The sequence below is a fragment of the Geotrypetes seraphini genome, chromosome 7 (assembly GCF_902459505.1).
Source record: "Geotrypetes seraphini chromosome 7, aGeoSer1.1, whole genome shotgun sequence".
Classification (NCBI taxonomy): Eukaryota; Metazoa; Chordata; class Amphibia; order Gymnophiona; family Dermophiidae; genus Geotrypetes; species Geotrypetes seraphini.
In genome coordinates this window covers 65,496,585-65,513,185 of record NC_047090.1, presented here as the reverse complement: position 1 = coordinate 65,513,185, position 16,601 = coordinate 65,496,585, and the positions used below count along the sequence as shown (strand labels likewise).

Genomic DNA, 16,601 nt, shown 5'->3' with positions numbered 1-16,601 from the left:
GTTTGTTTTCAAATACTACAAAACTGGGTCATTTTCACAAAGCATTTAGTAGTCAAAATTAAAGAAGAAAACCTTTAGTAAGTAGTAGGGCCTTGCATTTTATTATGAGAAAAATCAGTAAAATGTTTAACTGGTTATTTTCTTAATCTTCCCAACTATTTCTTCAACGTCCTGTTTCCCAGCAGAAAAAAGCACCTATACCAAAGCCAAGAGAGGTAATTTTAGTTTTTTATATGTTTTGTGGTGATATTACAGATATAAGCTATAAAAATCAGTCTAAAATGCAAAGCTGCAAATGTAGGTTGCATTTGGGAATGGGAGGTACCTGCAAATGAAGACTTGAGGCGGTCCAGAGGAGGGCGACGAAAATGATAGGAGGCTTGCGCCAGAAGACGTATGAGGAGAGACTGGAAGCCCTGAATATGTATACCCTAGAGGAAAGGAGAGACAGGGGAGATATGATTCAGACGTTCAAATACTTAAAGGGTATTAACGTAGAACAAAATCTTTTCCAGAGAAAGGAAAATGGTAAAACCAGAGGACATAATTTGAGGTTGAGGGGTGGTAGATTCAGGGGCAATGTTAGGAAATTCTACTTTACGGAGAGGGTGGTGGATGCCTGGAATGCGCTCCCGAGAGAGGTGGTGGAGAGTAAAACTGTGACTGAGTTCAAAGAAGCGTGGGATGAACACAGAAGATTTAGAATCAGAAAATAATATTAAAGATTGAACTAGGCCAGTTACTGGGCAGACTTGTACGGTCTGTGTCTGTGCATGGCCGTTTGGAGGAGGATGGGCAGGGGAGGGCTTCAATGGCTGGGAGGGTGTAGATGGGCTGGAGTAAGTCTTAACAGAGATTTCGGCAGTTGGAACCCAAGCACAGTACCGGGAAAAGCTTTGGATTCTCGCCCAGAAATAGCTAAGAAGAAAAAAAAAAAAAAATTTAAATTGAATCAGGTGGGCAGACTGGATGGACCATTCGGGTCTTTATCTGCCGTCATCTACTATGTTACTATGTATTAAATTTTAACAATATTTATCCTGGTCTGCAAATTTTTATGCTGCAATCCTTTGCTTCACTGTGATATTAGTGCATATCTTAGGGTTTTGTGCATGCTCAGAGAAAACCTTATGGACATTCCACTCTCCTTTCATGTGATCTTATTTTAACATGTTCCGCCTAACCCAGGGGTAGGCAATTCCGGTCCTCGAGAGCTGGAGCCAGGTCAGGTTTTCAGGATATCCACAATGAATATGTATGAAATGGATTTGCATGCACTGACTCCTTGAGATGCAAATCTATCTCATGCATATTTATTGTGGACATCCTGAAAACCTGACCTGGCTCCGGCTTTCAAGGACCGGAATTGCCTACCCCTGGCCTAACCCATCGAAGTTCTAAAAAAATAGCTAAATAAAACAAAGTTATAATTAACTTAAATTACAAGAAAAAAATGCAAAACAATCTTCAGTTACAATAAAAAGCATAAATAAAAGCACTAAACAATCCATTAATTATGATTATTGCAGTTGTCCAGGTCTTGCCACATCCAGGTAGTTAGAACCGATGTTTCAGCCATCTTTCTGTAGTTTTCTTCAGCGTATTACTACTAAAAACTAATCTTTTCACCCGATTCATACCCTAAGACCCTATGCCCACCCTGGCCCTCTATCTCTCTATGTCCTTTACGCAGATTGTCTTGACCTTCTTCACTGTACCATTTCATTGCCATAATTGTACCCATCTTTCTTTCTGTTTGTACCATTTTTTCTCTCTGTTGTACCATTTTTTTCTCTACCACCTAATTTTATCTGATTGTAACATTGTACCATTTTCGCTTATTGTCCAGCCCTTCTTCGTTGTAAACCGCCTCGAACTACTATGGCTTTGGCGGTATATAAGAAATAAAATTATTATTATTATTATTATTATTATGGCTGAAAAGTCTGTTCTACCTATCCATATGCATCGAGACCCAGGCAACCGCAACAATCATGATGTCAACTGCAGAAGCCTAAGAGAACAATCCATTAATTAGTTGGAAAGTGGTAGAACAATCAAGTATCTTTATTTTGGGGGTTGTAATTTTAGTTGCCAAGTTCAAACCATATACATCTCCGAATTGCACAGTTATGAGATTTTTGATTTGTACAATTTTTCAATAAAATCAAATCTTTTTAAAACTGGAAATGCAAATGTCACTCCAGTGATTGTTATGATTGTTGTTTCAATATTATTAATGTAATACCAATAATTTTTGTTAAACAGCCAAGTTTTAAACCCCATTGAAAAAAAGAAAGATCATTTCTTTTTTTTTTTTTAATAAATCTTTATTCATTTTCAAATCTTACAACAAGTGTATAATAATCAATCAGAAAAATTTTTAACAAATCACTTGACAATTTTATTTATAATCCTTAAAATATATAAATATAAAAGAATCCCTTCCCACCCACCCATTTATTAATAATAAAACAATTAGCAATTATTATCTTTCCCAACCCCACCCTCCCTATATCTTATCTAATACCAAGGTGTTTAAGATATCTGATCATTAGAATAAGTAATCAATGGCCCCCAAATCTTTTTAAACTTATGATAATTTCCTTGTTGCATGGCCAGTACTCTCTCCATTTTGTAAATATGACATACTGAATTCCACCAAAAGGTATAATTAAGTTTAGTATAATCTTTCCAATCTGTTGAATGGCAACCCCTGTCAATATTAATAAAAGTTTATTATTATTTGCAGAAATTGGGCTTTTGAATCTCATAGATGTACCAAATAATATAGTATCATATGAAAGGGCAACATGATTTTCTAACAATGAATTAATTTGGGACCAAATTAACTTCCAAAAGGCATTTATATAGGGACAGAAAAAAATTAAATGATCATTTCTAAGATCAGATAGCAGATTATTCCGGAGACTAGGAGCTGCATCCCTAATGTGTTAATGTGAGTGAGGTGGATAGATAAAAACTCTCTGGTGGAAGGTAAACGTAACCAAAGCCCCTTAACAGATTATAACACAAATAAGCAGGATTCAATCCATAGACAATCTTATAAACAAAAGATACCATTTTAAAATAAAACTGAGCCGTAATAAAAACCCAGTGAAGGTAAATTGAAAAACAAGAGTGGCTATGTCCCATCTAAATCCACCAAGTGCCAGCTGTGCTGCCATGTTTGCTATTTAAGAAAAATAAAATGAACAGTTTGGGAAGCACCCAGGAAGGACAGTCTTCACAAATATGTTTTTACAAGGATATTTCCTGGTTGGCTTCCTGTGCCCTTAGAACTGCTGAGTTATATCCAAACCTTCAGGATTCCATAGGAGACCTCTGTTCTTTCACTTTCGGAACTCACTGAGTAAATTATCAGACACTTCTTAATTTAAACCTGCCTAATGGTTCAAGCTTTTAGAATGCTGATAGTGTGAGCCAGTAAATTAATTCTAAACTATTACACCTCTAAACAGAAAGTACTAATATATAGCCAGGGCAGGATTAATTCATCAAGGGCCCGCGTTGCCGATCGGGGGGAGGGGGGCTGCATTGCCGATCGATGCTGGAGGGGCCCATCGCTGTTTAGAAAAAACAATGTGGATGCCTTCCTTCATCAGGAACCCCTGACCATTTCGGGCCCTAGGCACGTGCCTACTTGGCCTATTGATTAATCCTGCCCTGTATATAGCCCCTACAATACAGAATTCGTTACCATCATATTTAAGGGCAGAGCAAAATCTAGATAAATTTAAGGGCAACCTTAAAAGCTTCTTATTTAAAGACGCTTACAATTGCTAATCGATCTCTGGCTCCTTTCTCGCCACATTCTGTTTTTACTCATATTCAGCATCAATATGATCTCTCTTATTTCCCTTTTGTTTTTAATCTTAATTGTACTCTCTCCTTTTAAAATTGTATTTCTCCCCACTTTCCTGTTGTTTTCATGTAAGCAAAGTTGTGTTTTAAGTCCTTTGATTGTTCCCCATTTTAATTTTTATTGTCAAACGCTTAAGGCTCCTTTTACTAAGCTGCGTTAGGGCTTTAATGCGCGAAATAGCCGCACGCACGCCCTAGATGCTAACGCCAGCATTGAGCTGGTGTTAGTTCTAGCCGCGTAGCGCGGTGTTAGCGGGCGCTAATCTGCGTGCGCTAAAAACGCTAGCGCACCTTAGTAAAAGGAGCCCTTAGTATTTATGATTAGCGTTTTATCAAATTTTAATAAATGTGAAACTCAATTGTTGGAACCTTATCAGACATTCTATAAAGCTTATAGAATGCGCATGCTCAAGGCCTTCTGGCTCTCACCCTCTCCGATAATATAATGTATAGATAATTTCTTTAAAAGCATTATGGATTGGAATGGCAGTCATTGGCAATGTGTCAGTAACAGACAAAATGAGAATCCAGACACTGTGAATGAGCTGGCTTCTATAAATAGCACCTAAATTGGCTAAAATGTAAGTCAAAGAGCATACATTTAACCTGATAGAAGCTTCTTGGAGTAATGAATGTTGTTGTCTCCTTAGATTCTTTGGCTATGAGAATTTACCAATACCTTTGTATAAGATCTAATGTTGTTAGACATTGAGCCATTCCTAATTTCTAACAGCTCATCAAACTGTGAGATTGCATTGACTTCCTGAAATTCTATACATAATCTCTGACCATCAGGCTATGGAATCAATAATATCGGACTGGCTCTGTGACTTTTTGAAGGCTCAATAATTCCCATATTTAACATTTCCTGAACTTTCTCCTCTATCTCTTGGGCCCATGAGAATTGGTATCCTCTTTCCTGCCACTCTGGGTGAATGGTTCCCCACCACTACTGGAGTAGATTATCTCATTACATTAGATCTGTGGTCCTCCTCCCTACATGTGCTTCCTCATCACAAACTGCAGAAGCATTGAAACTGGGGCCTTGAGCATCTGTACATGTTCAGAGCCTTCTGGCTCGTGCCCATTCTGAAACAAGAAATTTGGAGTAGGTGGGAGCCGGAAGACCTTGAGCATGTTCTAATAGAGCGACACTAAAGAAACTGGAGGCCCCTTCAATATAGGCGGCCTGCCTGGGGAGCATTTTTTTTTTTTTTTATGTGCATCCCGATTGGCTGATTAGACAATTGTAGCCATTTTATGATAAGCCATTTTATCATAAAATGGCTACAATTGTCTAATCAGCCAATCGGGATGCACATTAAAAAAAAAAAAAATGCTCCCCAGGCAGGCCGCCTATATTGAAGGGGCCTCCAGTTTCTTTAGGCAGGTGCCAATTTAGGTGCTATTTATAGAAGCCAGCTCACTCACAGTGTCAGGATTCTCATTTTGTCTGTTACTGACACATTGCCAATGAGTGCCATTCCAATCCATAATGCTTTTAAAGAAATTATCTATACATTATATTATCGGAGAGGGTGAGAGCCAGAAGGCCTTGAGCATGCGCAGATGCTCAAGGCCCCGCAGCAGCCCAGCAGAGAGCCGGCGGCAGGCACTTACAGCACCGGCGCATGGGTAAGGACAGGGCCAGTCAGTGGAGAGAAGGAGGCAATCGCGGTCACGAAGGGAGGGAGCAGCGCTGGTGGCCTCGGGGGAGCAGTAAGGCTGGTTTCCGGGGTGGGTGTTCGTAAATCGAGTCAAAGCTCGGTTTGCGAGTTACAGATTGCTCAAGTGTTTTGCTCGCAAACTGCATTACTCAGAAACCAAGGTTTGACTGTAATGACTGTTTTTACAGTGTAGATTTTTTTTTTTTTTTGAATGCATGAAAATCACAGAGTGGTCATGCTAAAATGCCTGTAACTTTGCCAGTTTTAAAGATAATCTTATTCCACTTGGCACAACATTGAAAGTAACATCAAATAAAGCTATAAAAACTCCAGGGCATTTCCTTTTTTTTTTCCTGACCTTGTACATGTAGAACTTAATGTTTAATCTTAAATGGCATACTGTAATTATGCATTTGATTTTTCACTAAAGCTGCCTTAATTTCCAAACTGGCATACAAAATTAATATCTTTGCCCCACAGATTGGTTCTGATTTTTTTTTTTTTTGCCCCTTTTTTATCAGAGTAAAATTTCCAGAGAACTAGCCAAATTTGAAGCCCTCCCTCCAAAGCCCCCTGTACATAGTGGTGCAGTGGATGCTGAAAGTTTTGGGACTCGTAAAGCTAGATCATCATTTGGCCGAGGCTTTCTCAAGATCAAAAATACCAAGAGGACAGCAAGTGCACCTAATTTAGGTATGTATGGATTTGAATCAGTTGTAAAAATTTTTAACTAAAAGTTGTTTGTGCAAGTGTCAGGTTAAACGCTGAATTGTGTTTGCATTGTTAAGAATGATTTTAGGCAGTGAGGTTCCACTGCCGTTTGGATTTTGCTCCTGTGCTGTATTCTGTACTAGAGCACTTCTGAATTAATATGCACGCTAGGGTTGTCCAGAAAAAGTTGGAAAGACTGTATGAATTGAAGTTTTTCCTATGAATTTGATTGTGTTTGATAAAATATAATTTAAAAAAAAAATGTAAAGCCCATCCTGGGGTCCCTTAAAGCCACTGATATAAAGCTCCATTTTTCTTAAAATTTGCTGCTATTTTTGCTTAATGGAGTAATTTCTTGGTATTATGGCTGTATTATAAGCTATAACCTATGTTTTCACACTCATCAATGATACATTGATAAAAAAAACAAAACCTCAAAGGTCCATACAAATGAAAAAATTAAAAAATAGAAAAAAAATTAAAAAGAATTAATGTATACACATAAACTGATATAAAAAAGATCTCTTTACACTGTATATGATGCCACATTATGTAAGATTAGAGATTTGAAAAGAGTACAGAGGAAAGTTAGTGATTTAGAGAGAAGTGATCAAGGACTACACTAACAATTGGTTAGAATTTATCAAGATATTGATAAAAAGGCATTTTTGTGAAGTGTTTTATTGAAAGAACAATAAATCAATACAGGAACAACACTAGGGCCTCCAATATGCTTATTGAGTCAGATTTCTTAGAACAGTGTTACAACCACAAAAGAATAGGAAAACATTCTCCTGTCAACAAATGATGAAAAGACATATTATGCAAAAAGATAGAGCAGTATTTTATTACATGAACCTTCAGTATCTGCACTTCATTGTGGAAAATAACAGAAATGTAACATACTTCGCTAATAGGTAAACATGTACACTTTGGTGTAGTCCTCTACCAATGGCGTTCCAAACACTCACTCGAGCATTCAAAGTCGTCTTGAGATAGGATAAAGCCTGCGATGCTGTTCAACAGATGGGATTGCTTGAAAAATACATTAAGAATTAGTCTTACTGACTGGCCGTGATGTAGTTATATTGTAGTATGAGGTCCATAGATAAAAATTGCTCATCTTGCTGCTAATTGGGTGTTATTACCTGCATATAATTTTTTGATACAGATTTTTAAAATTTATTAATAAATGTTCAACAAATATACAATAGCAATAGCTGCTGCATTAATAATATAAATTGCAAATGTATACATAACAACCTCGAAGGTTAACCATGTCAGTGAGTACAATATATGTCTAAGATGTTCCAGTTTCTAATAAAGGATGATATAGAAACATAGAAGATGACGGCAGAAAAGGGCCAAAGCCCATCAAGTCTGCCCACTCTAATGACCCGCCCCCCCTTGATTTTACCCCCCTAGAGATCCCACATGTGTATCCCATTTCCTTTTAAAATCTGGCACGCTGCTGGTCTCGATCACCTGAAGTGGAAGTTCATTCCAGTGATCAACCATCCTTTCGGTGAAGAAATACTTCCTGGTGTCGCCATGAAATTTCCCACCCCTGTGCCCTCTTGTGGCCGAGGGTCTTTTAAGAAAGAAGATATCATCTTCCACCTCGATACGGCCCGTGATATATTTAAACGTTTCAATCATGTCTCCTCTCTCTCTACGTTCCTCGACTGAGTATAGCTGTAATCTGTTCAGCCTTTCCTCATACGGGAGATCTTTGAGCCCCGAGACCATCCTGCTTTAATGTTAAAATCTCTTCATATTTCCTATATGCGCATAAGTTATTCTACCATTCATGATAGTTGACATACTGATTATTCTTCCAATGGAGGATCACAATATGCAGAGCCAGAGCTATCATAAAATCAAATAACCTGGAACTAATGGATGTAATGTCAATCTTAGGATTAGATGATCGTAATATAACAGTCATATGATAATGGAACAGATATAGAAAATACATTGCATATAGTATAGCATGATGCTGAGGAACTTGCCAGTCATTGATTATACGAGTAGTAGTGTTGCCAGACAAGTAATGTACAAAATCACACAGGAGAGATTCTCTGCTGCATTGAACTTAATCTGGTCCAGACACATATCGGTTAGAATCAGCATGGTTTAATGGAATTTTCTTTTCACATTATTAAAAGACCATCTATCCATCGCAAAGCAATGATAATTTTTTTGAGACTTATGTTCAGTGTGGTTGGGCCCATGCTTTGGAATAATCTTACACTTAGAACTTTCATTACAAAATTTCAAAGCTACTCTCAAGACTTGCCTCTTTCAGAAAGCATTCGTTATTTTGCCTATGTGCCTGTTTTGTTTTTTAATTAGTACTGCATGGTTGAGATTGAGAACTAGGAATGTGAAAATACATACAATAGTTAGATGATATCTTTTAATCCTTATTTTACAAACATTTTGATTTTTGTAGTTCTTTTCTAAACTGTAATTTTATTTTATTCACTGCTTTGATGGTTTTCCCTAAAGCAGATAATCAAATAAAAAGAACCTTCAATCTTAACATTTTGTATGTTTTTAAAACTTCACAGTCCTCATAGTCTGTCTTTGCTGAGCTCATCCAAGAAACTGGAGATGGGATAATTTGGGTGAGAGGCAAGATAGAAATATCAGATCTTCAGATACTAAAATATGGATCAAAACCATCTCTACAGACACCTGGAGAAAACAAAAAAAAACTGACAATTAAACCAAAAATCAGATTGAAGCGGATTCACAGTTGTTAATTAGTTAGATTCTGAAAGGCAGCAGAATGGGTGAGCCACAGGGATCGTATCTCCACCAATATTTTGCCAACCCATAGCATCAGCAACTAGAGAAGGTTAGGGCTGAGGCTAGAGATTGGTTTGCTTTGGCCCCTAATGTTTTTCAATCTTAAAGGTGTACAACACATTCAGTGTTGAAAGAGCTTCAGATGTGCTCCATTGTTTTGATCATCTGGCTTCACACTTTATTGCACTACCTCAGACATAGGCATCGGAACAGGGAAGCCACAGGGGCCATGACCTCCCCCAAAATTAGCAATTGGAAGTATGGCTTTCCCCTACTCCCTCACCTACCACCTCCCTGCCGCTGTAATTTAAAATCTTCAGGCAGCTGGCAGCACAACGAAGCCAGCCTCCCACCGTTGGCCTGCCCCGGAAGTGTTCTTTCTGCAGCATCCTGCCTATGCGGGAAGTGGAAGTGCTGCAGAAAGAATACTTCCAGGGTAAGCCAAAAATGGGAGGCTGGCTTTGTTGTGCCGCTGGCTGACCAAAGATTTTAAGTTACAGCAGTGGGGAGGTGGTAGGTGGGGGAGTCGGGAACTAGAGAGAGGTCGTACCACAGGATCCAGCTGGGGGGGACTGGGTTTGGGAAGGAGAGAAGGACAGATGCTACACAGGCTAGGGGGTTGGGAAGATAGAGAAGGACCGATGCATGGTCCAGGAGGGGGTTGGGAAAGACACATTCTGTAAGGGCTGAGGGTTTGACTATTGGGCTACTCCTTCACGTGCAGGAAGAGTATAACAGCATTATGTTTACTCATATTTTAATGTGTATAAAAACTGCTGTAGAAAGTTACATGATCTAATAATGGTTAGATAGCAATTTATATTGTCGATAAGAGTTCAAAGCACTTGCTTCCATAAACCAAGTTTTCTGTTTTCCTTAATCTCCTATGTATAGGTCTCTTACCATGTTGAGGCTTATATGTAGATTGAAAAATGCATCATAAAAATGTGTGCTTGAGTACTTTTCCTGTAGGAAAGAGATTCATCTACCATTTTCCAGTTCTGCTGCTCAGCATTCTATTGACACAGATGGCCACACATGTAGAAATTCTCTCATTCCTCATATCTAGAGCTTCAGCTTCACTTTCTGAAGTCAAAGACTTCTGTATCCAAACAAGAAAATGTTCCTGTGGTGTAAAAATGGTCCCTTACACATTTAAGTAAAAAAAAAAAAAAAAGAGACAAGATTTTCTGAAAGTACCAAACTTTAGCCAGGAAATTTCTAAATTCTTGTTCTATACAGTAAACATTAGAGAACTGATTTTAATTCCTCACAAAGCATAGCCACTGCAAAGTGAGTTTCCAAGCTATCTGTGTTTCTTACTGGGGGGGGAAAAAAAGAATTATTTTGAAGGATGCAGTAAATGTTTGCTGTGGTGCCCGTTTGTTATATGGAGAAAGCAGTTAACGGTATCTGGGTAACGCCAATTCAGTCTGCCTCAGTGTACCCATGTCAATTGTGTGTGTGCCCACTTCTCTTGTCTTTTTTGCTTGTGCCAGTTAATACATATTTTACTTTGTCCTTCTGCATGTTCTCTTTTGTGCTGCATTTGGTTCTGTGCATTTTGTGGACACCGGAAGATCGCAGTCGAAGTGCAAGCGCACCCACTCTAGGTATAGTAATGCTGCATGTCGAATAGCTTCTGAGGTTTGCTCCGATTGTTGCTGCTAACAAATGGCTATTGCCATAGGTCTTACGGCCTAAGAAAAGCATGCTCATTACTGTGTTCCGTTCAAATATATCTACTAGTAAACTCTTTTCTTTCTCCTGTATCCATGACATTTCAAATAATCCATCACGCACCATGTGGCATCCACAACTAGATGTGCATATCAGTTGTTCGACCATTGCCCAGAACATGCTGGTCGAGTTGCGCTTTCAGCCAGTATTTTGTATGGCTTTCTACATGGGCGCCTTAAGTCATTTCATACTATTTTGCAATTGTTTAAACATTTAGTTTGACCTAGGTTAATGGGGGGGGGTCCCCCATAATTTGTGTTCAGAGTGTCCTCCTTTAACCTTAACATATTCACGGACTCTTCAATGCCATTGAGCTGTTGGCTCAGTGAATTCTGGAGTTTCATTCACTAAGTGATCAACAGTTTTTGTAAGCTGGATCTTCATCCTGTTGAAGAATAAAATACAGGTTCACAGTCCTTCATCTGAAATGCTCAGGACCAGAAACGTTTCCGATTTTAGAATGTCTCAGTTTTTGGAATGATTTGTCACCAGTGGTCATAGCGATTCGTATTCATCGCCTGCTGCAGCCCTGCAGGCTTCTCTCTGCCGCCTCCTGCCTTGCTAACATCATTTTCCTTTCCCTTCCTGGCTGAACCCGACAGAGAAGCGTGCGGGGCCACAGCAGGCACAGACATGAATCGCTGTGGCCACCGGCAATACCTCAGAGGTACACAAGTGTGAGGTAAGATTAAAAAACTTATCAGTAGAGAGTGTAGTCTCTAAAGTGACTTTGGGGCCAGGTTTCACGTTTTATACTAAAACTAAGATTTTTTTTTCTACAAATTAGCAATGCAACAGTGTTGGAAAATAAATTCTGTTTTTGGAACTTTTCAGTTTTTTGAATTTCTGATAAAGGATCTTGTACCTGTACTCAGAAATATCTCAAATTTCAGGCAGAAGTTTCTGCTGCAGTAGAAACGGTATATATACTGGATCTGCACTATTTCCTTTTTGTACAGCATCTTGTAGCTCTTGAAATATATAGCTCCATTATTCTTGTAACTTCTCCTGGAAATGACCAGAATTCTCTCTGTAATTATCCTGGAAATGTCCAGTTGTCTCTTTTGTAATCCGCCCAGAACTGCAAGGTTGAGGCGGAATAGAAATCAGTAATGTAATGTAATGTAATTTTTGTATTATTAGGAAAAATGGTGGGGGTCCTGTTTTTTGTTTTTTTTTCTGAACACCAGCAGTTTGCAAGAATTTGAATACCATGGTTTTGACTAGCTGAAATGTTTGTGGTCAGAATCACAAATTATTAAAGTGAAATGCCATCTCCTTTCTCATCCACTGCTTTTAGACAAACCTGATGCTTTATGCATATTTCTTTAAGAAAATCCACTGACACAGAGAAGTGCCCAAAAATATCACACACAAAGACATCACAGAAATAACAGTAAAATGTAATAGTAAACTCATGAGCCACAGAGAATTATGGCCTGTATTCTGTAACCGACACCATTGCTGGCGGCCACCAATCATGTGTCAATCATGCAACAGTGCAGGGTACAGAATCGCGCCTCCAGCAAAAGGTAGGTGCCGGAAATGTAGGACAGGGTTTTCCTGGCCTATGTTTCCGCTGCCTACCTATGATGTGAATTTCGCCTCTGTAGGCGTTTTAGATGTTACCACGCTCACAGTGGCATTCGGCAACCTAAATCACCTACTAAGGCATGATTCTGGTGCCAAGTTTTTTAACTGAAAGTAAAAAATGTCATTTAAATAGCATTTTGGGTTTTTTACTGAGCTTGGGCACCTACCTGCCAATTTAAGAATCCAGGCCTTTGTTTTCAAAAAAGCTCATTGATATTTCTAATCATAAGTTCAAATTCAGACTACCCAAATGAAAGTGTCCTTATACAAATATTATCTTTTTGTGTACAAAAAAAATCAAGTATTCTTAAATAAAAGCATCTGAAAAATTTAATGTGAAGGTTGGCTACACATTACTTCCAGGCCCTACATGATCATATTTCAAGCAAAATGGCCTGCTTCATGGAAATTGCACTTCAAAATGGTCACTAGCCAACTTTCATCAGCAGAATCACAATAGCAAGGATCAAGTTTAAATTAGGCATCACTGCCTTTAAGATCCTGACTGGCAATGCCCCCAACTACCTAACAAGAGTTGGCCACCCTAGTCCAGGGTGTCTCCAACAGATATTTCACCAGAAATCTCTTTCACTTCAAATTCCCACTATGCAACAATATAAAGTCTACCAGGCAAATTATCTTATCTATCAATAATAATAAAACCCTTAGCCGGGCATGCCCGATTGAAACTCCATGCCTCCACATGCGCAGTACACCGCTGAGCAGGGAAGCACTGGGGAAGCCGAAACTGTGCAATCCTGGAAGCCTTGTGTGAAGAGTAATCTTATTATAGGCAGCCTAGGTTGGAAGGTCACCTATTTTGATATTATTTTGTAAAGACACATAGATTCCTGTGCTGCTTTATTTATTTAGCCCATCCTCCCAAAAGAGCCCAGAACAGGTTACAGGAGTACATACACAGCATAGTCAACACAAAATGGACAAGACGTGTTTGGAGAGCTAGTGGTACAATAACCGAGTTATGGTACATAGAGAACATCTGAGATACCCTAGGTAACTATATATGCTATAAACATCTGAGATACATTAATCAGGTATGGGAGATAATAAACCTCTGAGATACTCTAATCAACTATACATGCTTTGGAAAGGAACTTAGCGCTATGGCCTAGTTCATGAGTTTATCTGAGATTGTTTAGGCTTGGTCTTTTCATGGAGCTGGATATGTGTAGAGGAAGGTTTTCATGGCATAGAAATATAGAATATGACAGCAGAAAAGGGCCACCGGCCCAACAAGTCTGTCCCCCCTAAGCACTTCTTCGAAATGAACCCACATGCTTATCCCATTTTTTCTAAAAATCGAGCACGTTGCTTGCCTCAATTACCTGAAATGGAAGAGGAAGATCATTCCTTCCTAAAGTTCTATAGATCGTCCAGCTCTCTGATAGATTGGAGGGGATGAGGTTCCATAGTTTGGGTATGATGTTTGAGTAGGCATACCTGAAGGCTGATTCTGTTTTGAGGACGCATCCAGGGGATAGAGACAGTTGTCTTTCTTTCTGGGACCTTAACGGTCGGTATAGATTGGTAGCTTGGGAATCATATAGCCTGGTACCAATTTCTTGTAGGTTTTGAATACCAGGACTAGGACTTTGAAGATACAGCGCATCTTGATAGGCAGCCAATGGACTGATGCTAGCGCTGGGGTGACATGGTTTTGGATGTTCAAGTGTTTTAATAGGCGGACTACAGAATTTTGGATACATTGGAGGCGAGAGAGGGTTTTGGCAGATAGGCCTACTAGTAATGCATTACAGTAGTCCATATGGGATAGCACAAAAGCATATAGTAACTGGGCAAATTCAGATTCTGAGAAGTATGTTTGAATGCTCCTCAGCTGGCAGAGGTAGTAAGAAGAGGTTGACACTATTTGGGAGATGTAGTTTGTGAGATAAATTTGAGTCCAGTAGTACTTCTAGGCTGCGGAAGCTATCTTTGGCTGTGAGGGTATTATTTCCCCAAGAAAGGTAGGGACAGGTCTCAAAAAGGTTACCTCTGAAAACCTTTTTGAGACCTGTCTACAGGAGAGAGATTTAAAAGATTGTCCCTGTGGGTTCTCTAAAGCAGCATGTTTATGCGAAACGCGTCGGATCCCTGTCAGCTCAGCTAAATGCGATTCAAGAGCCACAACAGCTAAGTGACACTGTGCTTTCACATACAATCATAGCAAGCCCTTTAGTTTGTGTATTTATTTTAAAAGGTTATAGTCCGCATAGCCAACAGTTCTATGCGGATTACAACGAAACATCCATAATAAAAAGACTGCAACATACACACAACAGTTTACAAAATAAAATAGCAAGCATGAAGCATACTAAGCAGTCCCCGAAGTTATCAGGGTATGAACCTAATCTTTTTTTTTTGTTTGTTTCAAGATCAGAAAACATTCATTGTAACACATGCAGTAATGAGAAATCGGGAGGGGAAACTTTTTCACATTGTAGAGTGAAATGCTGCTTTTTAAAAACTGTCAGATACAAAGTCTGTCCATAAAAATATAGAACAAAATTTGATAGGGCCAAAATCTGTTTATGAACATAACTCGTTTTTATTTACTCTATAAAACAAATGGTTGGCATATATAGCAGGGTGTGTGTGTTCTATACTTGTGCCAGAACAAGTGACTAAAGTAAATACTGTGGGTATAGCAAACTTTAAAATCCTGTGATTCCAAACACCTATAAGGAAATAATTCAGAATGGGTTGAGTGTCCACAGCTGCAGCAACCACAAAATGGAATATCTGTCATATCATTTTTAGTAAACTAACTTAATAGTTCTCAAGCCAAAGTTCTGGTTTACTTTCCTACTGATACATGTTCTGCACCATTGCTTCTACTGTAGACAGAGCTGGATTAAGGCATAGGCAAATTTAGACATGTGCCTAGGACCCAAATGGCATTTTCTAGGGGGGAGGGTATTGTCAAATGTGTTTGGCATTCAAGATGCAGGGATTGCTGGCTGGCTGAGCTTTTTCAAGACTGTATAGATTTTTGCATTAATGTCCGAATGCCAGAAGGATAGTTAAAGTGTTTGGGAATGTTCAAAATTTTTTAACTAATCTATAGTTCTCAGGTCCACCCCTCTCCCCCCACATATGAGTGAGCCGGCCATGAAACATGCACAGCAGGTAGCAGCACAATGCTGAGTGTGTGTGTTTTCTCGTTTGAAATGTGGACTGGAAAAGTCTCCTTTTACAAATGTACCCACATGCACATTGAGTGGAGGGAAATTTTCAGTCTGGGAATTGAGCCAGGTAGCTGTTTATGGTAGTTAACTGGGCAAATCCTTTTGAAAACTATTCCTATTATTGCCTCCATTCCGACTACTGTATTTTTTGCTCTGTAAGACACTTTTTCCACCCAAAAAAGTGGGTGGAAATGTAGGTGCGTCTTATGGAGCAAATATAACAAACCCCACCCCCCGTACCTTTTTTGAATTCTGGCAATCTAGCGCTGTAATTAGCCTGCCACTCCCAGGCTCCATCTGCCCACAAGGATGAGGCTGATCAGAGTTCAAAACAGGCTATATAGCATTGGACATCTTGGGTGTGTTTTGTTTTTTTCATTCGTTTCAGCAGCTTCGCGGCGGGAGTGGGGAAGGCCGGCCAGGGTAGGAGGGAAATGGACCACGCTGTGGGCGTGGCTTTCCCTGGCAGGATTCGATGAGACTTGATGGAGGAGAAGCCTGACAGGAGGAAGCTGATGCCAAATTCCAGGATGGGAGTGGTGGGGATGAGGGGGTGAAGGGTCATGGTGAGCATCGCGCTTTTGATGCGAAACGAACACTTGTCTTTAGCTTGCGTTGATACCTCGTTCGCCTGACTTGGGAGGATAGGCACGGTTTTGAAAAGGAGTAAAACACTCGGATTCAGAATTAAGCTGGAGATGGCAGACAGAAAGTTTGTTGGCAGCCGAAGAATAAGCATTTCATTGGGGTTTTTTTTTTTTTTTTTATTGCATTCTCCAGAGATGTTTAAGGGAGAGCAGAGCCCCAACATGTCACTCATTGACCAGACTATAAAGATTAGGAAGGAAGCGGAAGCCAGGAAAGTGGTATTAACTTGGGGGCCTTCTCAACATCTCTATAGCTGGCATGATTTATACAGAAATGTGAGTTTCTTTATTAGTCTTCCTGCTAATGTAGTTTCTTAGATCTGTAAGTTCATCCC

The 16,601-nt window shown here is 39.3% G+C and overlaps 1 protein-coding gene across 26 annotated transcripts in view; it reads left to right on the top strand.

Annotated features, from left to right (window-relative positions):
• The window catches only part of PPFIBP1 (PPFIA binding protein 1), a 324,575-nt gene that overhangs the window by 260,096 nt on the left and 47,878 nt on the right, over positions 1–16,601 (top strand). For 21 of the 26 annotated variants that reach the window (XM_033952602.1, XM_033952606.1, XM_033952600.1 and 18 more), the window contains 3 exons: positions 183–215; positions 6,074–6,245; positions 10,658–10,690. In XM_033952602.1, coding sequence (XP_033808493.1) covers positions 183–215; positions 6,074–6,245; positions 10,658–10,690 — 238 coding nt within the window. The remainder of the gene's footprint in view (positions 1–182; positions 216–6,073; positions 6,246–10,657; positions 10,691–16,601) is intronic. The other 5 variants (XM_033952614.1, XM_033952613.1, XM_033952612.1 and 2 more) reach the window with 2 other exon arrangements.